The following is a 23,859-nucleotide window of genomic DNA, read 5'->3' on the forward strand; positions in this document are numbered from 1 at the left end:
AATCGAGTCTGGACCAGACAATCCAGTGATCAACAACATGAGCATCGATCTGCGCAATTGGGAACCGATGACATGCGTCAACCAAGTCAGCGAGCCTGACCACCCGATCCCGTTAGTCGCCTCTTACGACAAGCTGAGTCGCCTTTTATGGCAAGCATGGGTTGCTGAAGGCCTATTCTACCCCGGGACCTTCACGGGTCTTATGTTCAGTCACTTAAGTCATGTGATGTAGGGTATTTAAACTCCATTATGTTACTCTAGTCAGGATGTCAGTGAACTAATTATTTGGCTAACATGTTTACAAACAGAAGAGTTGGGCATACTGCAATAGTGCAATGTTCCATAGTTGGACGATACTTGTATTGCATCCAAAGAAGGACATTGAAAATTATCCATACGATTCAAATTCTAGCTGTACTGCCACTATCAATGCCAATGATGACCTTGTCACTAAGAGCAAGATAATGAATGAACATTTTAACATGTTGTTTTCTGTTCTTAATTTTTAACTTATTTACACTGACGTAGCCCGGGATCTTCCCTTCTCACCATGCAAAATATCATCAAATATCTTTGATATGACCCCCATGTTCATAACATCAGTGACATGGTTAAGCGTCTGAGTCGGCATTTGGTGAAGAAGGCATTCTAATATATTAATACATTTAGAATGGCATTTTATTTTCTCAGTAAAGTCCAAGTAAAGAATCATATATCCTTTTAGGCTGAGTCCCATTTGGGTCTTTCAGCATGAGAGTAGCTATGACTGTGCTAACATAACCATGGTACACAGTGATGGGGATAATGCACACCCTGTCTGTATCAGTCGTGTGGGGAGCGGTAGGAACAGGTAGGAAAAAGCCAGACTTTATGATCATGTGATTGTCAGTTGTGTACACAACACTTGTGACAGGGAACTGACTCAAGGGCTATTTATATCCACCGACACATACACTGTATGCCCTGAATAAACTGGACACCTGACCTAGATGTTCATACTGGTATAAATGCAACACAACTAACTGCAAATTCAAAACCTCTGCCTGCTGAATATCTCCAAGATGGTTGCAGTCTACATTCTCCTGATCTGTGTGGTATCATGTGTTGTGGCCCAAGATCCAGATAAATGTTGTCTCCCCAACAGTTGGGAATCTTACACTGCACAAGGGGGCAAAATCAACCAAGACCCGTTGGTAAGCAGAAGGACCATTCAACAGAGGATGATTTATTACTGGACGTTGTAACACCTCTCCAAATGATTCTTGATCAGGGCATTTCAGTCATGGCTATGAGAGAGAAATCACAGCTAGGGAACTCGAGCTGTTTTCCCCCGGAAGCATGACATTACTACAGTATAGTCTACTGACGTGAGCATGGTCGATGATTCATTATTTAGAATATCCTCATATTTCAGATATACAGAGAGAAACTTTATGGCTAATGACTTTGTGTAGTAAGTACCTGTAAACATATACTGTTAATATGACTGACAAACAAACAATTATCCCATTTATTGTATAACACAACACTTCTGGACTCCTTCTTGTCCCTTCCTCGGTTGATTAAAGACAGATGTATAAAACATACTATATATACCATAGTTTACAAGAGCCAAAGAAGTACATGTATAAACAATCAATCACAGAAGACCAATAAAATGCAGTTATAAAAATAATGGTGTTAAGTGCAACATATGTCATATTTGGGATTTCACTTTCTTAGTTAAGTACAAATTCTAGTACTTTATTGGTTGAGTCCCATCTGGGATTTGAACCCGCACCCTCATAGTCAGGCACCTAATCACCAGCACACAAAGTCAGAAGCCTAGCCCGCTCAGCCACCGCGACTTCCCTCTAAATGGCATTGTGTAATCAAATGGTATTAAGGATGAAGTGAAGGACAAACCATTGGGGGTTAAACATTGTTTAAATTATTGTTTGCCTACTCGCACACCATTGCATAACACTGCTTATATTACATTAACTGTTTACTCAACTTGCAGACATTATTTAAACATTGTTTATATTATTATCTGTTAACTCAGCCAGCAGCCCGTCCTTAAACATTGTTTATATTATTATCTGTTAACTCAGCCAGCAGCCCGTCCTTAAACATTGTTTACATTATTGTCTGTTTACTCATCCTGCAACCTGTCCTTAAACATTGTTTATATTATTGTCTGTTTACTCATCCTGTAACCTGTCCTTAAACATTGTTTATATTATTGTCTGTTTACTCATCATGCAACCCGTCCATAAAACATTGTTTATATTATTGTTTGTTTACTCATCCTGTAACCTGTCCTTAAACATTGTTTATATTATTGTCTGTTTGCTCATCCTGTAACCTGTCCTTAAACATTATTGTTTGTTTACTTATCCTGTAACATGTCCTTAAACATTGTTTATATTATTGTCTGTTTACTCATCCTGCAACCTGTCCTTAAACATTGTTTATATTATTGTCTGTTTACTCATCCTGCAACCTGTCCTTAAACATTGTTTACATTATTGTCTGTTTACTCATCCTGCAACCTGTCCTTAAACATTGTTTATATTATTGTCTGTTTACTCATCCTGTAACCTGTCCTTAAACATTGTTTACATTATTGTCTGTTTACTCATCCTGCAACCTGTCCTTAAACATTGTTTATATTATTGTCTGTTTACTCATCCTGTAACCTGTCTTTAAACATTGTTTATATTATTGTCTGTTTACTCATCCTGTAACCAGTTCTTAAACATTGTTTATATTATTGTCTGTTTACTCATCCTGCAACCTGTCTTTAAACATTGTTTATATTATTGTTTGTTTACTCATCCTGTAACCAGTTCTTAAACATTGTTTATATTATTGTCTGTTTACTCATCCTGCAACCTGTCCTTAAACATTGTTTATATTATTGTTTGTTTACTCATCCTGTAACATGTCCTTAAACATTGTTTATATTATTGTCTGTTTACTCATCCTGCAACCTGTCCTTAAACATTGTTTATATTATTGTCTGTTTACTCATCCTGTAACCTGTCCTTAAACATTGTTTACATTATTGTCTGTTTACTCATCCTGCAACCTGTCCTTAAACATTGTTTATATTATTGTCTGTTTACTCATCCTGTAACCTGTCTTTAAACATTGTTTATATTATTGTCTGTTTACTCATCCTGTAACCAGTTCTTAAACATTGTTTATATTATTGTCTGTTTACTCATCCTGCAACCTGTCTTTAAACATTGTTTATATTATTGTTTGTTTACTCATCCTGTAACCAGTTCTTAAACATTGTTTACATTATTGTCTGTTTACCCATCCTGTAACCTGTCCTTAAACATTGTTTATATTATTGTCTGTTTACTCATCCTGCAACCTGTCCTTAAACATTGTCTATATTATTGTCTGTTTACTCATCCTGCAACCCTTTTACTTAACATTGTCTATATTATTGTATGTTTACTCATCCTGCAACCTGTCCTTAAACATTGTTTATATTATTATTTCTTTACTTGACTGCAGCCTTACTCTAAATTCTACTCAGACTTCAAACTGAAGAAGGAAGCCCAGCAAGAAATGTTGTTGAGACCCGGAACTGCCCCTGTTAAAGGCTTTAGGACTGTCACTGACCACAACAAAGTAAGTTTCATGTTTGAAATGTTTTGTAATGACATGTCATTGCCATTGCTTGGAAAACAGGTAATAAATTGTATTGTGTTTGGAACATACTATTCAACTGGCACAGGTAAATTTTGTCAGCAGCATTAGAAACATGTCTTTTGTCAGAGATTTACACAGAAGGTACATGGCAAATTATAATCAGGACAACTGTTTGTGATTTAGTTAGTGCCAAATAGTAAATATAACAGACATTTGTGTTATTCTAAAAAATGTTAGATATTGGGTGGCGTTCAGTCTTGATTTGATCTGAGACACCGATTTGGTGATGGGTAACTCCTTGACAGTGTGCAGAACTGTGTCGGTGAAATGTTGATTGTCCTAAATGTGACATTGCTATCAACATGCATTTCTGTCCCAAAAGAATTATGGAACAGAACATACCACAATCAAGACAAATCTTTGGTGTAGTTAGGGGGTTAAATGTTTATGGCTGTGTGGAACAGACAGGATCTACAGATATGTTCACCTCAGCCTGGATCACCAGTGTATGGTTACACCATGTAACCGGTCAGACCAGGACCCTTTATCACATTCTGACCGTTTGGAAAAGACTCAAGGATGTCAGACTAACATCCACAGCCCATACTGTGTGAGCTATAAAACCTAACCCCCTTGCGTTTACTTATGTATCTGCAGGGGAGAACATACAGGATCTCTCCAACCGGCCAGTGCACATCCTTTCCTAACCCTGTCCCCATGCTCCGTTGCATCCCAGGTGAGCATTCATTGGGAAATGACAAAGATTCCCAGAGTTGATAAAATTGGCAGCATGACAATGTTTTTAAGTCCCACTGAACAATATTTAAGACAATATCACATATAGGCAACAACCAAACAATGGGTTTTAAATGTACTGCAGATGCATGTAGGTATTTTAAATAATGCAGCACAATGAGCTTCAATTTAATTCACTAATCTGATCTACCGTTCAATTATTCAAAACAAGACAGTTTAGAACTGGTTCCAATGTTGGTGATGGTGACAACGCATGAAAATGAAAATGAAAATGAAAAGCTGATGCATATGTTGCCCTCTTTCAGATTCTGCAGTATTTCTTGGTGAAAGCTATGTTGGTCTCCCAAAATATGGTACTGCCTTTAATGCCTGGAAATTTTCACTGGATCCTTACAAGATGAACATTACCATCACCGTAGCACAAGACAGTTGTACGCCCATTTTTGAGGATATCAGTGGTCGTAAGTTCACATTGTGCATTGATTGGTTACTGTTTTAATTTCATTATCTCATTATACAGTTGATTGATTATATATATTTAACAGCAGCTTTGACTAGCATTTCAGTGGCACAGGTACTTTACATGGGTACTTTATTGTGGTATGGAAGCCCAAAGTTTTACAGGCCTTGGACTCTTTTCAAACTGTGGATAACCACATGACCAGTTAAGGGATGCAACTCTCCTCTGCTAACAGACCCATCTTTCATAACTGGCCACATGGATGCTTCTCTTGGGTTGATATCAATTATCATGATAAAGCTAGTCATTCATAAAGTATAGTCTTTACCTAAGTAAAAGATTTTAGCAATTATTTGGAGATATCAATTTCTATAGCAAAGTTTTCTATTGTTTCAGCATATGTTAATTTGACTCTATTCTTCAACGGATTCTCCACCCCAGTTTCTAACACGTCCGTGTTTGATGTGCCTTCACCATGCTAAAGACACTACTCAGTAGGTGAATGTTGGAAGGAACTGATTGGTAATCTCCACCCAGAGACTCAGTTCTATCAGATATCAACTGAGTTAGACCAATCCATTAATAAATTAACAGATATGTGTGAGCCCCATTTACAATTCTTTAAGACAGTTTTGAGGAAAGGACAACGACAGTACTTGCAGAGATGAACATTACAATAATGAATGTTTTGATGGGTAAGTTATCTGTATATGTGATTTCATGTTAATTCATTTATCATATACACATGTCACTGTAACAGCTGTTAACTTCATTTCATGTAAATAAAACATTTACTTTACATGTACATGCTTTCACTTGGGGTAAACATTAGCTGCCAGATTTGGTGGTGACAAGGATCTCAGCACATGATGATTGTCTGGCAATAATTTGACACAGCTGCAACTTCTTACGACACTAGCATGAGTGGCAAAAACACTCAGCATGCTGTACAATATTTGATTGTTTCCATGCGTCATCATCTCGGCTCACGGTGGTCATAAGCAATATTGACATTTTGACCACCCCTCTATCACCCAAATGTCTGGTTGGTGTTTCATGTGGTACCCCAGAGATACTGTTTTGGACATGTCTAGTGTTATCATAGTGTCATGATTACTAGAATATTGCTAACATGATGTAAACACCCCCTCCCCTTCACTAACTCATAGTGTCATGATTACTAGAATATTGCTAACATGATGTAAAACCCCCCTCCCCTTCACTAACTCATAGTGTCATGATTACTAGAATATTGCTAACATGATGTAAAACCCCCCTCCCCTTCACTAACTCATAGCGTCATGATCCTTTCTTGATTGTATCATGGCTATCTTTTACACCATTTACAATGTTCTAGCAATCATGACACTATAATAACACTAGACATGACCGAGACAGTACTTCTGTGAACATAAAACGACACAGTCTTGTAATGATGAATATATATTTACAAATAGACAAAGTATGACTTCACAAGTTCAGGTATATACAGAAAAGATAAATGTGCCTATCATGGTGACATCATGTTTTTCTCCTTGTAATGTGATCATAGATGACAACTTGGATGAATTTTGGTGTCTCTACCACAGTCCGAGTAGAATTGTCTCCTGGTGTCTGAGCCTGCAACACATTGCCATGGAAAAACATAAATTCAACACACTTCATTACAATCTCAATAACACTGACCATTCAAATAACGCTAAGTGGGGGTTGTTGTGAACATAGAACTGTCTCCCATTTCAGTTTCTGTATACAGAAATCTACCCGAAACAAAGCCAAAATACAGAAACCTTACTGGTACCCTAAATGGCAGATGTACCCATATTCTGCCTCCCAAAACTTAAATTTACTAATTACCATTCTGAAAATTCAAGGCATAGTTTGAAACAGCTGAATGAAAGCAACAACATAACATATATACTGAACACTTTGTTAACTGAAAACTATCCCCCTTCCCCCACCTCCCCCAACAATATTCATGATCTACTATGTTGTAGTTCGGTATATTATACATAGGTTGAGGCAGTATGACCTATGGTTCAGCAGCTTATAAAGTTATTACAATTTTACCCGACCAGATATACCGTTTTCAGTCATTATGGGGTATTGTTAACATGACTGGATGAAAACTCAAATCACCTTCGGATCAACATTGATAATTTTCCGGTCTCTCTTGTTCTTGAAGAGCAAACCTGAGGCATTTTCTGCTATGACTTGGTAGTTGGGTGTTGGGTTGGAGGTGGATGTCTGAGTCTCCCAGTTGTAGAAGCTGGGGTAATAAGAACACTTCATAAGAACCTAAATAATTTATATCCTTTCTCACACATCAGAAGCTACACTAGATACATCTCATGTTATAACTGCATAACATATATCATGTGTTAAATTCAGAATCTATACAACATATATCCTTTGTTGCAATCAGATTATATACAACATACAGGACAAATTTGATGGATTGCAACTTGTTTCTTTTGTTACAATCAGAATCTACACAACATATGTATATCCTTTGCTACACTCAGAAGATATATGACATATCCAATTGTTACACACAAGAAGCTACATAACATTATTTTGTTGTTTCAGAAGACAAAACCACCTACACACTTTGAAAAGTCTTATTCAGGTTCTTATTTTTCCAAAACCTACTGTAAACATGAAATAATACAAGTCTGTTGTTAGACAGTAATTAAAGCATGTCTGTTGTAAGACAGTAATTAAAAAATAACCCGTTTATGTGAAACTATGTGTGAATTACAGACATTTTAGGCTGTAATGTCCTACCTCAGGTCTGATGGTCGAGGCAACAATCTCTTGCGACCTCCAAAATAAGGCTCAAAATCCTCAGTCTTCAAACGATGAGCGTAATCTATATATCCAGAAATCTCCTGGCCTCTGGCATTTTTGTCGCGGATGAATATAATGGTCTGAAAGTTCAACAATGACATACCTATAGAGACATAACAGATGAAAGTAGGTAGGAGGTAGACCGTATATATAAACCATGCTTTTTCAGTTACATCATTACTTGTCAGCTTCTAAAATCAAACTGAGATGAAGAGGCAGATTGTAGATGTAGTTTACGATGAATGACTAATAAATTTACAAAGAAATGTAACTGCAAATATTGGATTTAAAACCACAAGCTAAGGGATGCCAGTGGGCACAATACATTAAAGCGAGTCATTCTCAATATGCAAATGTATTTCAGACTCAGTACAGGTAAAAAAATCTGAAATTCAATACTTTGATAAACCACAATGAACCTCAAACTAAAAGGCAATATTTGATGGTCTCTGGTAGATAGGTGAGTAAAAGCATTGGGTGTCAGACTTGCTGACTTGTCTGATGCACTGTGTGTGTCAGTGTGTGTGTCTGTTTGTAACACCTGCACACCTCCTGGATCTGCCACTGAAAAACAAAGCTAAATTGTTGGCATTGTGAACCTACATGGTACTTTTGGTTTGTATCTGGTTGTCTTCTTGTTTCTAGTTAGGTGCACCTAATATTGTACTCTGCCCACACAAGTCTTTCAATAGTTCAAATATGATGGAAGTAGGTGGAAGGCTAACTTACTGTCATCTTGCCACTTCTGTTGGCTTCCTCTCTCTGAGCCAGAGCTTTTGAGAAAGGATCTTTCAGGTCCTTGCCGGAGCTTGCTAAGGTTCTGTGACAACATAACAACAGAGTGGGTAATCACAATATTTGATCATCAAAATGTCAACTTAAATATCACAAAGCCTCATGTCTTGTTCTCATATTGGTGACCGCTTTTGTCATTTTCAAAATGATGCACAGAATGCAGGTGAGAAATGTAGGCTGGGATGATTTTGTGTTCACTTAGCAATCCAGAGTTTGTATAATGAGATTTCTTTATGATACCCCTTGTAGTCAATATACCACTACTACGACTGATGTAAAAGTCAGCTCATTTTCGATTTCTTTAGCTTAAGGTAAGGGGTAAGGAGACTGAGAATAGCACCCTCAGCCTTCACTAAACAATGAGGTTACAGCACTATTACCAAGAACTGTATCACATCATTATGGAATGATGCAAACGTTTGGAATTGAGTGTAAGAGGTACATGTGAACAGTTTAATACGCTTAAACATGAAGCTCCAACATACAGATATGTGATCATAAACACAAGACAAGCAAAAAGCATGATATAGTTCAAATTTATAGCACCCTCTTGGACATGCACAGCTAATGAAATAATCATAGTGAACACAATCAATGTATCATTGAAGGGTAAGATATGATTAAATATATGTTTTAAACACACTTCTGTTGGCTGCGTTTGGAAAGTCTGCTAGCTTCTGCTGCTCTCTTTCTGGCCTCAAATTCCTCACGCTTGAGAACCTCCCCACTGCCTCTGTAGCCCAGTTCCACCAACTGACGTGCAAGTTCTTCATCCTATGAGAGATATTAACATCAATGAGAAAGACTGCCAGTGTTTCTTGGAAGTAAACGACTCTGTCAAGACCAAAAGGTCATGGTTAAATACATTGTTTTAAGGTACAATAATGCATAAGTCATGTAAAAATATCAAAATAGGTAAAGCATAAACACATATATATTCATGGCACGTATAACCACAATACTGAATCAAGTGTCATTATTATTATGCATATTGGAATATCATTGAGGTGATCTATTTGCCTGGCCATTGAAAAGAAAACAACACTTCCATCAAAACATTTCCTTATCCACTGAGGTGTGTACATTTTGCTGAACTCTGTTTCTTACTCGCAATGTTAATGAACCAGCTACGAAAAGGACAATTATTATGAAATGAGATCTGTATCCGCAGGCGACTTGTTAGGAAACGGCAATAACAAGAACAATGAAAAAAAAGGATTTAGGGATTTATCTGTAAATATATAAACATTTATCAAAAGACTCCTTGGCGAAAATTTCCAGTTTGACCACAGGGCAATCATGACAATGATCATTGTCATTCTGGAAAGAACTTTGCGGTCACGCGAAAAAACACACCAAGAAAATACTAATTATTAATAAGTTAAAAGCAGTACAACCTCTAGATAATATAAATCCAAGGACGTTATCTGTGAATCCAGGAAATCTTCATATGTGTTGAATTCTGTAACAATATTGTCACTTCCACTCGGTACCTCCTCCTCCATGCTGAAGATTGTTTACATGAGACCTTTCGCCAACAAGGAATCGACGGATATACCGACGTGACAGAAAATAGTGCAGTATTAAATGTTGATCTCTTTAATGCCTTAATCACAGTACATATAGTGTGTTATAAAGGTAGGTGCATTTTGCATTCTTAAACTTTAGGGCATACACTCAAAGTTCGTTCTTACGTTAATAGCTGTTTATCAGTGACGACACAAAATGCCGGTACTTGCGTAAGGATATATAGTTTTGCATAGCAACCTGAATGGAGTCACGTTTTCATGGAAACTGGCGGGATGGTGACACCTAAGTTTGAATGTCAAAATAGCGGAAGGACTGAATTGACATGTCGTCCCAATAGTAGCATTTAAATCGTCATACAATAATTGATATTTTGTGAATTACTATCTCCAAGACGACCTCTACTCTGAGTCCGTGACTGCATGTCGGCTGCTATGGACAGAGCCAAAGTTGCCGTTTTGTAGTCAACTAGATGAGAAATCACCACGTGCGAGGTGCAACCACATTGGGCCCTTCTATTAGATTATTTAACTGCGAGGATAAATTGTAAGTATCCTTTCATTTATATGTCCTCAGCTCCTATGACCATATATCGTGTATTCATTGTTTGTTTATAGAGGGCACCTGCTTTTATTAACAAAGGACACCTGCTATTTAACAGTTGAGAAAGTTGCATATCATCACAAGATCTTTTCAGCCTGTCAGTGTGCTGGTTGTAACTTCGCAATTGCCATATTTTCATCAACTACAGCTTGTGTTAGATAATGTGTTGTTAGAGGTACTGTAACATAGTTTTCAAAATTTCCCCAACAATATTTTAGCTCACTCAGCCGAAGGAGTCAGAAAGCATATGAACTTGGTTTCATGAATGTAGAGTTTGTACATGCCACACTTATAAACAAACTGATCTTATGCTTTTCTGTTATTCGTTGTATTTGTTTCTGCCCAATGGATGTGGAGCATTCACAGATGATTGCATGAAAAGCATGGTTTAAGCCATGTTGTATGCTTTAATTAATCCCAGCAAAGACAATATATTGTATTATTGTCCTGGCTCAGCTCACAGATGAGTGTGAGTTTATTTACTAAAATTATTTGTGTGCTGGCACATTGAAATTTTCTGATTTATTTAGGATTTAACATTTTGTAGATTAGGTAGGTGTTTGTACACATTTTATGTTTGAAAGTACAGATGTATTGGGAAACTTTTAATTCGAATTAATAAATCAGTGTCCTTTGCCGAAGGTTTAGGGCCAAATATTGCAAACTTATTAGATCTATTGTCTCGGAAACCTCTTTGTTGAACACAATTTGATACACATATGCTCCATACATAAGATTTTTAATGCCTATATATAGACAACTTTTTACCGACTGGTGTCATAAAACTGGAAATTTCGGCATATCAAAGAATTGTACTAGGACTGGCTTGGGACTAGTGGCTGTGGACAAAGACTGTGTGTAGAATGCATTGGTGCTCTTCTCTGGCAAACGTACACTGGGATTTGCCCAATAAAATATGGCTAGGCTCAGTTACTGAATGGCTGTCAGTCTGTCAGTAAAAAATATGGTATGTCTTTTGCTTTGAACTTGTTATCTGACACAAGACAAATCTTATGAATAACAACTTCTTTGAATACTTGGCACATTTTATGGATAACAACTTCTTTGTATTCTTTACACATTGTTTCAGAGCAAAGTCATGCTCCTTCTTCAGGTGAACTTCTATATTTGTTTTCTACAACATTTACGGGCTAGTTTATTATCCACGTGAAGAAAGGGCAAGAACTAGCCAAGAAACATTGTGGTGAACAAGTAAAGAAGTTGTTATACACAAGATTTGCCTTGTATTACTACACCAAATTCTAAATGCCTTTGAGCAATTTCATGTTAATTCTTTGGGTTAGGTGTATTATTGTATTCATGTATATATATACAAATATACAGTGTTAGATTTGGGTGAAATTTTGAGTGGGTCCAAATTGATGAAAATAATGTTTCTGGTACCCCTCCAATGTTAAATAGATGGGCAGATGTAAAAATAGGGGGGTCCTCACTGAATTTGATGAGTCAAATCACTCCAAAACCCTCTCTTGAGCCAACACTGGATATATATTTTTAAAGGTCACATGCAGTGCAAAGCACAACTTTGCAGATTCTGATACCTTTCAGAATGGACTTACAGTAACAAATTATCCAAAATGGTAATTAAACTTATAAAGTTGAAAAATAATGCAATTAAAAAAAAACACTGCAGTGTCAGGGTTCAAATGATTCACTACTTTCACCCCAGTGCTGGTTTGTAGAGTAGTTTCAAAAGCTGTGCTGTACTGCGCCCATAGTGCATGCACAGTGATTAGGTTAGTGTGACTTGAACTGGAACGATGACTCGTAAGAGCACAGCAAGTGATGCGGGCAGGGATTATCACTATGGTCGAAGTTGGAGAACAAAAGATGTTCCTTGTGACTACGAACATCTTGGGTCTGCAGATTTGCAAACCAAGTTTTCCAGATAGTGTAGCATTAGAAATATTAATTTCATTGTTAGAACTGGCTCAGCTTGAAAACTGAAATGTATTAACATGTGCCTGTAGAAAAATATGTTGATTGTGGTAAGTAGTCTCTGTCAGAGACAAAACTCAATGTTGGGCTGCCTGTCTGTTAATTACAATGTGCATTACATAGCTTCAGTCTCTGATCGCAGTTTGAACTATCAGGCTATGCACAATAAAAAGACATTGATTTAGGGCTCGTGTACCTGAGTTCTTTCTCTGTGACATGCACATGCAGGCAGGTGTGATACTTGTACATGTGACATGTTATTATGTCTGTGGGTTGCAAACAAACTGCATCCATTTTTCTCAGATGACTGGATCAGACAGAAACTGGTGCAACACAGATTGTCAATTTCAAGTCCTGCTTTGTACTTGGACGAATGACAGTTGCCAGCCACGCAGTAGTTCACCATCTCAGTATTTGTTGATTGGATCAAATGCAAATGCAGAGAGCATTTATTTACAAAACCCAACATCTTCTATGTACATTATTTATGGATAACTACATCTTCTATTGTACATGATGCAATGTTTACAGATGGATTCTTATACTTGCTGATAGATGTAAAATCCATAGTAGCTACTCTTAACTATCACTTGGCACCATTGAATGAATGGGCTGACAAATGGATAGTTAAGTGTAACCTGAATTCATGACAAAAAGACAAAATTCATTGCTTGTTAAAAATGGAAAGTGTCCACGAGTTCCTGAGTTGATTTTCAATAGTGAACATTTAGAATGTCTACATGAACATAAACACCTTGGTGTCATCTTTTCAGATAATACAAACTGATGTCATGTATCTGCTGTGACAGAAATGGCCTAAAAAATAGTTTCCTCATTAAGGATGCCAAAGTATGTATTACCTTGATATATCCTTTCTAGTATGTATGAAATGTATATTCAGCCTATTTTAGAATATGTGTCAGAGGTGTGGGATAATTGCCCTAGGTGTACCTGACTTAAAATGGTGCAACTTGAAGCAGCAAGAATTGTAACCAGATTGCCAAAATATACTTCAAGAAGTAGTCTATACAATGAAACTGGTTGATTACCATAGAAAGTTAGATGAACACTAAGAAAACTCTGTATTTTCTGCAAACTTGTTAATATGCAAGCACATGATTACCTGATAGATTCACTTCCACCTTTTACTTGTGTAACAAATCAGATTTGGCTATTCCTAAATTTCGCACCTCTGTTTGCTGAAAGTCAATTATTTATGATTCTGCAAGTTTATGGAATGCTCTCTCTACAACAAAATGCACTAACTGGTTGTCATTGTTTAAATCAAAGTTATCTAAAACAAACAGACAAAGTTCCAAAATATTTTCTGTTTGGTGAAAGAAAGACAAATATATCACACACAAATTAATTTTATATTTTTTTTCTTATTCTTGAAAAAATATGGCTGGCAGATCCGTAAAACAAGAAATAAAATTGGTTTGGCCTTATTTTCCATGTTTCTGATGGGACCCGGCTGTAATGAGTTACAGCCCAAGGTCTTTCAACATTCAATATAATATGTCCAAACACTCTTGCTTGACAATGGTATCTGAATCCATACCAAAATTTTGCATCATATACAATAAACAAAGTTATCTATAAAGAATCCTACTTTGTTATTACTCACCATACTTCTAAAATGCCAACCAAACAGATCATCTCTTTATACTCACAAGCCCTAAGTGTATTGGCAAATAAACCAGCCAATGAAAGACTTCATTACACTTAAGTGCACACTCACCCAGTCTGACTAGCTTAAGTCTCGGATGCTTCATTTCAAGGGAAGTATCCTCAGATATAAACTATTGCACTTTTGATTCGCAATTGCATGTTTATAATTTTGTTTATTTGGGTTGTTTTTGTTGTTGTTTTTTTTACAATCAGCAGTGTATGTGATATGTTATGAACAAATGATAAGGTCTTGTGAACCAATCAAAACTCGACATTCTTACATGAGTCTGGATGATCGTATTTTAATTATGTTTGTTTTTTGGTTGCATATGACCTCTAATGTGAAATAACACAGGGATATTGTTTCTAAAATTTAAGAACTTGGATTCTTTGTGACAGATGAAGTATCAGCACTTGTTGGTTTGCTTTCATATGGAAGGGTGTTTTTTCCAGTCACTGCTCAGTATCAGCAGATAAAGCATGGCGTGAGAGTGACTGGGATGTGTGTTGCATGATTCAAGATCCTGGTTACCAACAAAGGCACATAATCCAGAAAATACTAGCAGCACTCACTGAACATTTTGAACAGAACTCAGGTGATAAGTATGCAAAAGTTCAAACTAAACCAGACTGGCAGAATTTAGAATTTTCATGTAGATTTTTAAAGAATTGGCTGTGTTATATTTTTAGTAGACTTCAGTGAAAAATATTTTTTTATGTATCCAGTTTTAATTTGTTAAAACTCTTTTTACTTGTTTTGTGACTGGTGTGATTGCAGAGATGCCACCCTCTACGATTTTATCGTAGTTGCTACAAATCTTAACTTCAAACTATGCCAATATGATTCCACTAGAAATCCTACGAAATTTGAACAAAATGCATCAACATTTAGATATACTAGTATTGACGAAAACATATATTTTCAAAGGTGAAATACATTTTCGGAGCTCACATACCTTCCATTCATTATATTTGAACTGAAATGATTGCGAATAACAAACGTAATTTTAGCGAAGCAGATTTCAATACCTTTTGCGATTTGACACATTTAGTTCCGGCGGAAATAATTTAACCATGTGACCGTAATATCATTCATTTTTTCTCAGAATTTGTCTTGATTTTGTTTATTTAGTTAACTACTAAGTTTATAGTCAAACTACTAATTTTGAATGTTTAAACTACTATTTGCAACACTTTGGGGATGGCATCTCTGTGATTGACCGTGTTGACACCTATTTAGACAATGGAATTAGTTTTGTTGAATTTCCTTGAACCACAGTTTTAGGAAAACTTGTCAGTATACTGTAAACATGACTGAACCAGGGGCCAGGTTGACCAGTTGTCCTTCAAGCCTACTTTTTTCCAGGTTATACAATGTGATATTGATGAAACTTTATATTGAGGTATTAGAAGTTAATGGTTGGTGTACTGTATTCTAATAAAAAGATTCAGTATTTTCAATTTTCTTACTTTCGTTTTATTAACCTTTAAAATCCGTTTCTGAAATGTCAAGAGATTAAATCATTTTGCCCAAATCAGGTTTGACTTTTGTCAATTTTATGCATAAGGCCACCCCTAACTGATGGTACTATTCTTCTGAATAGATTTGATACATATATATAAATATATGAAATAGCAATATATTAACAGTACATTGTCAGTGACAATGCCACTCAATCAGCATCATTTTCTCTAATTTATTACTGAGTGTGGATTCAGGTTTCAATAAAACAACAATCAACTAATTGTTTCAGTACATATCTTGAGATACACTGAGCTGCTCTTGTGTAAACCCATGGGAGCTGTGTATTGATTGAAGTTGTGCAGGTGTTTCCTTTAGATGCAGTATCAGTTGCTCCAACCCACCACTGTCATGTATTATTAACAAATCCTGCTTCTTGGTATCCAGACAGAAGTCGTGTGGAGCTCTTGGTTGTTGTACTTAATCAATCAGGTATGTTGCTATCCAGCCATACTGCGTTGGGCATTTCTTTGTGATCATCACCCACCAGTATTTTGCCTAGTAAACTGTCCACCCAAACATATTCTTGTAGCTGTTTTGCACGTACTGGTCTGTTAAGTGATTCTTGGAAATTAATCATTAAAGCTTAATTGTTACTAAGATATTTGCTTTTCCAAGGATGTTCTGGAGACACCATGGGTTGTGGTCCACAGTGGACTGATGGTTCATACGATTCATCTAGGGTAGAGTTAGTTCTTCCAGGAGCTATGTATCCTGGGAACTGTGCCCCAGTGCACGTAGGTTAGTCAAGAATGCAGCATTCAAGGTTAATGTACGTCTACGTTTATGAGATCCGCTAATTGAGGACTCATGGCAATATCATTTTGGACATATGCAGACAAATGAATGTAAGTAAATCTCTCTGTGAAATACCTTGAAATAGCATTATGAATGACCATAGCAACATACATGTATGCATAATAGGCACAATCCAACCTCTTTCTCTCTGGTAGTTGAAAAATGGTTCCCCTTGTTGGTACACTTGATTTTGTTAATAACATATTGAAACATCTTCTGAAGCACCTAATTTGAAAATATTTAAAAATGAAATCCCATGCTTTATCATATATACACTGCTTTAAATAAGTTAAAGAGCACCCATGACTACAGTTAATTTATCAAGTATTCTTGAACTTCTTTTGAGTAGTACATGTAACCTCTGGAGACTGTCCTCAGTCCTTGGACGAGTCTCTGTTTAGTTGTATATGATTGATGATGTAGGTCCTATGGTTAAAGTGTTTGCTTGTTCTGCTGCAGGTGTTGGTTCCATTCCACGCTTGATTATGAATCGTATTTCAGGTTTTATCAACAATGGTTTGCTTCATGCAGTGTAAAACCATACACATTTAAGATAAGAATTACTATTATTTCAGTCAAGATGTGAGTGATGTGAGAAATGTGGCTATTTCAGTCAAGATGTGAGTGGCATGAGAAATGTGGCTGTTTCAGTCAAGATATGAGTGACATGAGAGTGGTGATTCTTTCAGTCAAGAATCACCACTGACTGACATGAGATATGTGGTTATTTCAATCAAGATGTGGCATTAGCATTGTGACATTAGTACAAGTGTGATATTGCCGCAAAAACATTACACAGCAATATCTTCAACAAGCGAGTAGTCAGTGTGGTTATTTCAGTCAAGATGCAAGTGGTGTGAGAGATGAGGTTATTTCAGTCAAGATGTGAGTGATGTGCGAGTTAAGTATTTTTTTTGTCAAGATGTTAGTGACGTGACAGGTAGAGGATACTAACGACCTTCTGTACAATAACATTTTTTTTTAATGAGTTTTATGAGTTAAACAAAAATGGCATTTCACTGAAGAGAGTTTAATATTCTGTTTATTACTCTTCAACAAATTTTGATAGAAACTGTGGCAAAATTGCCTGCTGTGTGATAAGTTTCAGCTTTACGCAAGTCAAGCAAGATCTAAAACCATTATGACTGAGGCATTAGATCTAAAACCATTATGACTATGCTTAGAACCAGAACTTAGGGTGAAGGCCACGATGACATTGTCTTGTTCAGGTTACAATGTGTATTCAACTGTAAGCTGTATGTATACAAGTCAAGCATTTTTTGTGGGGATCACATGAAGATCAGTAAGGTGGATGGTTTTACTGTCATAATCTGTCTCAGGTAAGCAATATGTGTACCTACACTGTCAGTGTATCCTGTGTTTGCAATGATAGAGGAATATGGTAGGTTATCTTGAGTATTAGCTGCTAAATAACACTAGCAGCACTTGTGTTCAGTTCAGGAAAAAGCCTCAAAACATTAGAAGTGAAATAAAATATGATTGACATTCAACAGAAGGACACAGCTGTTCCTTGTTTTTATTGGGTCAGCTCGCCCTAATACACCTGTCGTTATTGGGTGTGCATATGGTTTTCTGAAACTTGTGCTTTTCATGTTCGTATTTGATGACAGCTTTAGACAGCTTAACATCCTCACTTGATATATCGCTGAAGGAGAAAACTTCCCTTGCACTTCTGTCGACAGTTAGGAATTAGTACTTGTACTTGGAAACTAACTTCCATTACAGTCTGTTTGAGTCAGAAACTGATCATGACTGATGAATTGCAAATTTTCTCTTTGTACAAAATTACCACATGAATATAAATAGTACACGTTTATCATTTACTAATACTCAACAGATTTCTGATATTTGAACATTTTCCGGAATCCACCAGAAATGTTAAAACCTATCATCATTGAAAACACAAGAGTTGTTATCTGTCATGTGAAACCACAGAAACGCAGTGTAGCCAGTAGATTTCTGGGTATTTGGTCTTTTAGTTGATCTAGATACACGTTTCACTTTTGATTTTTCTTCTTCTGTTCTTTCTTTTTGTGACAAGTTGATGGTCTGGTTGATTTTTGTTTACTGCAGTAGTTCAGCTGTGTGGGCACAGTTTGTAAACATGGAAGTAATAAGGTTTGGACCAGATAATCCAGTAATCAACAGCATGAACATCTACACAATTTGGATACAATGACATAAGTGATGGTTTTACTGTCGATGAATCCAGAGGAACAGTTCTTACTCACTCTAGAATAATCTAGGAAACTCAATGTGGGAAAGTACGCTTCTCTGAGTCTGACTACCATTTCAGTAGAAATTTACTGGACAACAGAAATGGCCAAGCTGTCAGGTTCTGTGGTGTGGATCATCCTTTACACCATCCATCAATGCCTGGTTGTACTTATCCATGGAAAACCTGCATACAGGAAATGATGGATTGTGAAGGAGACTTGAGTTGAACCTGACCAAATCAACGGTACAGAGATTGTTCAAAGCAACAGTAAAAATGTACTGAAAGTATGAGAAATGCACCTAATAGAGATTCAATCATTATTTAAACATGTTTGAGTGGCATTTTAGAAGTTGAGATGTATAATATAGTATATTATAATATAATATTGGTCCCGGCAGAAGTTAACTAAGTTATCATTACACATAGACATTACATATTCGGACTTCATGTAATTCGGATTTCGGACTGAAATCTCCGCCCTTCAAGGTAATTTACTATGAAAACATCGCTAATTAACTCAGACTAGCAGGCCTGCCTGAGGCGGAAGTGCTTTGTAGTCAACTGATTACCGACTTCAAACGGATTATCAAGTGTGATGATAACCAATTAACAAAAGGAATCAACAAAGATGTTCAGCAAGCTCACACGACTCACTCAGTGTCATTTTGATGGTATGCGGTTTTGTTATAAAAAGACGATACTCCAATAATTTCTCGTCAGTGACAAAATGCCTGAACCAGTGATACGTTATGATTACACGATGCCATTTAGAAAGTGGTCAAATGCAACATATGTCATATTTGGGATTTCACTTTCTTAGTAAAGTACAAATTCTAGTACTTTTTTCGGTTGAGTCCCATCCGGGATTCGAACCCGCACCCTCAGAGTCAGGCACCTAATCGCCAGCACACAAAGTCAGCCGCCTAGCCCGCTCAGCCACCCGGATGGGACTCAACCGAAAAAAAGTACTAGAATTTGTACTTTACTAAGAAAGTGAAATCCCAAATATGACATATGTTGCATTTGACCACTTTCTAAATGGCATTGTGTAATCATAGCTTTCGGCCGTGGGAGCCGTGCCAATTTACACTCATCAGAGGGGTACACAAAGTACGCAGTCTAGACTACCAGTTGTCCGACTTTCATTTTTGTGGAAGTCGCGGTGGCTGAGCGGGCTAGGCGGCTGACTTTGTGTGCTGGCGATTAGGTGCCTGACTCTGAGGGTGCGGGTTCGAATCCCGGATGGGACTCAACCGAAAAAAGTACTAGAATTTGTACTTTACTAAGAAAGTGAAATCCCAAATATGACATATGTTGCAGTGATACGTTGTATTTGTTGATTTCTGTGGAGAAGATTAAATCACATGCGCTTCCTTACAAGGGCGTTACCCTGTGATATAACGAGTAACACGAAAACATGGTACGTCACTTCTAGCACACATAGTTATGGACAAGACATGAAATGTGTGTTGCATTGGAAACCACCGGACGACAGACCATTCTAACAATAAAATATTTATAAAAGATGAGGTGATACTCATTGACGAAGTTACAGTTTTGATAATCTACTGATACGCAATCATGTCCATGATCATCTTTTGCGCTATTACCCCGAAAACATGTTACACCATGGTAAAAGTACTGTGCATGCGTATCTCCTTGTCAAGGGAGCTAACTCTTGACTCTCACCAATCCAATTCGGACTCCTCGTAATTTCCTACACAAAAGTCGGTCCCAGTCGAGTCCAAATTAGACAGCTTCCACTGTATTTTATAGACAGCAATTTCTTTATTTTGTGAGTGTGACATTTGGATATTGATATCGAAACATCACACTTACGAAAGAAAGAAGTTTCTGTCTGCTAGATATTGTCCTACATTTTTTGTTGTACCACGGTCACATCACACATTACAGTTTTCACTAATGAATGTTGGTCAACTGCACAGAAAAATAAGCTGATTGAGGTAGATCTGTTTTTGACTCATGTTTGTTTATGAACATTGCTTCATCTTGGAATTTACCCTTTCCTTTAGGCTGTTAGAAAGAAACTACAGCCTTTGTTGCATCTTGTACAGCATGGTGAAGGGTAAGAAATGTATTCTGTACATTCTGATGTTAAATTGCAGATACGTGGAGTGAACAAACCCTGCCAACATGGTTCTCACCGATCTCCCATTTGAGCGTAGTCCTGTCATCTACAGTCGCTATAGCCTCCTCCGCCGACCAGACAGTGCCCCGCCTGGCAATGCAGACGATGGGGACACAACCACTGAAAACAAGAGATATGCTGCATTTCTCAAGTATGAACCTCACATTTCATTTTTCATGTAAAATGAGATAACTGTTTATTTTTCATGATCAGTTAGATACATATTCATATTGGCAATGAACCTAATTAAGAAATGCCATGTACCTTTTAACTCTGTATGTATGTCAGACTAACTGAGAGATAAGTGTAAGCAAGGTGGTCAACATGCAGTGCAAGGGAGATAACCCAACAATTGCATAGACGTGACTGCTATAAGAAGAGTTATTTTATCAGTTTCAAACATGCCATATGCTCATATTGTTATTGTCATGATGTGTGATATGTACGTATGTCTTTTTTCAGTTCAATCCCTGGATATTTTGGGTACACTAACGATTCCAGTGCTAGTATTGGCGTGAAATAATCTGTTGTGGTTAGAGTATTCATTTCAGAATGGTTCTGGATATTTTCAGATCCATGGGGAAAAAAGTATATTTTTTTGTAAAATAACTGCAAAATAGATAAAAACAGGATCCACAACATTTTATCTCACTATACTTGTTCTGTTTTAGCTCAGTTAACTGTTAAGGCATGAATGTGTATTGCTGTCTACTTGGCCAATCAGATAGTTTTCACATGATATAGCCAGGGTAGAAACTATAACACTGACAAAACATACAGAGTGCTGGAGGCCTGCAGATTTGTGTTTATTCCTACAATGACAAGAGTAGACATGTTTTTCTCCAGTGTGCAGCGGGGTGTTCACAGGGTTGTTAGTGTGAGCTGTTGGAATGTAAATGTGGAAACAAGAACACTACAAGTTAATAAGTAGTCATAATCTTAAGTTGGTCCATATTCCTTGTCAGTGAAATGGTACTTCTTGAATCCTCTGGTTTATTTTAGGCACAACCACAGTGCATTAAGCTCGTTTATAGATTTTCTATGTTTGCACAGGTTACTCTTGACAGACATTGGCTTTGTACATCATGGGGAATACTTTGAAAGAAGTTATATGCTAAGGTCAAGCGCCAGATGTATTTTGCTTTACTTACAGCAGATATTTTATATTTTATATCTGCAAACAATGTGTCTAGAAATGAATGTTGGTGCTTGTTAGTAATTCACACAAAGTAACCGTGCACATGCTTAGCTATAGAACCAACACATCACACCAACAGGTTTAGCTGAATAGTCACTGTCAATGCCCATTTCTTTGGGCATTCCATTGTTTGAGTTGTGCTTGCATTGAATCATCCAATCCAATGTAACCATCCAATCTGGATAAGGTGTCACAATATATTGTATATGTTAGTGAGTAAAGTTTTCATTAGGAACTTTTGAAGTTACGCATGACATGTAAACTTAAAAATTTCTTGAGTTCCTGTGAAATATTAAACAGTGTTGAGTAAACGTTAGTGAAAGACACATACAGACTCTAGTGTTGTTAAGCACCCTGATAATTCTGGATGAGAACATGCAGACAGGAAGCTGTAGTTGTCAAGTCAAAACATTGTGTGTGGAATATCACATCTTTTTGCAATATATGAAGGTACTGGATGTCATGCTGAATATGCTACAATTCTTATTGTCATTTTGAAGCTTGAAATGCTGTATTTATAGGATAGTGACTGCACATTACAAGGAAAGCTGTTTTCAACACATGAAAACCTTGACGTCAGTGCATTTAAATCTAGGCATCAATACAATCAAGCATTGTGAGGAAAATTTTACAACTCTGTCCTCAGGAACAAAATAAGACCACAACCTGGTAGATGTATTGTATGATATCTGTGAAAAAATGATGTATAAAAATTTCTAAACATGCAAAAGCAGTACCTCCAGAATATGTGATGCAGGCTGTGAAATGCTCTAGATGTCAGAGTATTGGTCTTTGTTGTGCAGAGAGCAAGAGAGGAAAGTAGGTCCAGATGGCTTCGTTGACTCCTCACGGTATGGTCATCCTTATGTTTTGCGGAATGACCCTTTGCGGAAACGAGCTCAGTCCAACTCAGACCGGCCAAATGTGGTCAACCTCACATCCAGGGTTGAGCGAGACAAGAAGGACTATGAGAAAAGAATCAGGATCATCGAGGTAAGACTAACTTGATATAAATTAGCTCCCAAAACAGTTTTGCCTGTGATATATGTATGAGTGAGTGAGTTTACTCAGCAATATTCCAGCTATATGGCAGCGTGATTTATGTATCTCAGTAGTACATATATGATACAATTTGTATCCTGGTGCATCCTGTAACTCCATGTGTGGCACAGTGACATATATGTCCTCCCTCTTCAACCCTCATTGCCCTCCTACCTTTTCTTCAGTACCTGTGGTTTGGATGTTACTGCACCCCCTGCCATGTCCTCACTACCTGTGTTTTGGTCATAACTGTCCCCTGCCATGTCCTCACTACCTGTGTTTTGGTCACAACTGTCCCCTGCCATGTCCTCACTACCTGTGTTTTGGTCATCACTTTCCTTCGCCATGTCCTCACTGCTTGTGTTTTGGTCATCACTGTACCCTGCCTTGTCCTCACTACCTGTGTTTTGGTCATGACTGTACTCTGCCATGTCCTCACTACCTGTGTTTTGGTCATCACTGTCCCCTCCTTATCCTCATTACATGTGTTTTGGTCTTTACTGTCCCTGTGTTTTGGTCATCGCTGTCGCCTGCCATGTCCTCAATACCTGTGTTTTGGTCATCACTGTCCCCTGCCTTGTCCTCACTACCTGTGTTTTGGTCATCACTGTCCCCTGCCATGTCCTCACTACCTGTGTTT

At 37.2% G+C, this 23,859-nt stretch overlaps 3 protein-coding genes across 3 annotated transcripts in view; 2 read left to right on the forward strand and 1 right to left on the reverse strand.

The window, feature by feature from the left end:
* Window positions 1-876: 876 nt before the first annotated feature.
* On the forward strand, window positions 877-5,668 carry LOC137283604 (uncharacterized). The gene is made up of 5 exons (XM_067815196.1): window positions 877-1,193; window positions 3,514-3,630; window positions 4,309-4,387; window positions 4,713-4,868; window positions 5,264-5,668. The coding sequence occupies exons 1-5, from the start codon at window positions 1,062-1,064 to the stop codon at window positions 5,347-5,349; spliced, it is 570 nt and encodes a 189-aa protein (XP_067671297.1). The 5' UTR covers window positions 877-1,061; the 3' UTR covers window positions 5,350-5,668.
* Window positions 5,669-6,294: 626 nt separating this feature from the next.
* Window positions 6,295-10,068, reverse strand: LOC137283697 (cilia- and flagella-associated protein 299-like). Its single transcript, XM_067815354.1, has 6 exons — window positions 9,910-10,068; window positions 9,156-9,286; window positions 8,447-8,537; window positions 7,655-7,797; window positions 7,007-7,136; window positions 6,295-6,487 (listed from the first exon to the last, which is right to left on the reverse strand). Exons 1-6 carry the CDS (start codon window positions 10,015-10,017, stop codon window positions 6,389-6,391), a joined length of 702 nt encoding a protein of 233 aa, XP_067671455.1. The 5' UTR covers window positions 10,018-10,068; the 3' UTR covers window positions 6,295-6,388.
* A 162-nt stretch (window positions 10,069-10,230) lies between these two features.
* The window catches only part of LOC137284430 (trichohyalin-like), a 73,053-nt gene continuing 59,424 nt past the window's right edge, over window positions 10,231-23,859 (forward strand). The window contains exons 1-3 of the mRNA XM_067816224.1: window positions 10,231-10,585; window positions 20,958-21,131; window positions 22,982-23,171. Coding sequence (XP_067672325.1) covers window positions 20,986-21,131; window positions 22,982-23,171 — 336 coding nt within the window. The 5' untranslated portion in view covers window positions 10,231-10,585; window positions 20,958-20,985. The remainder of the gene's footprint in view (window positions 10,586-20,957; window positions 21,132-22,981; window positions 23,172-23,859) is intronic.

This window comes from Haliotis asinina, chromosome 5, assembly GCF_037392515.1.
Source record: "Haliotis asinina isolate JCU_RB_2024 chromosome 5, JCU_Hal_asi_v2, whole genome shotgun sequence".
Lineage (NCBI taxonomy): Eukaryota > Metazoa > Mollusca > Gastropoda > Lepetellida > Haliotidae > Haliotis > Haliotis asinina.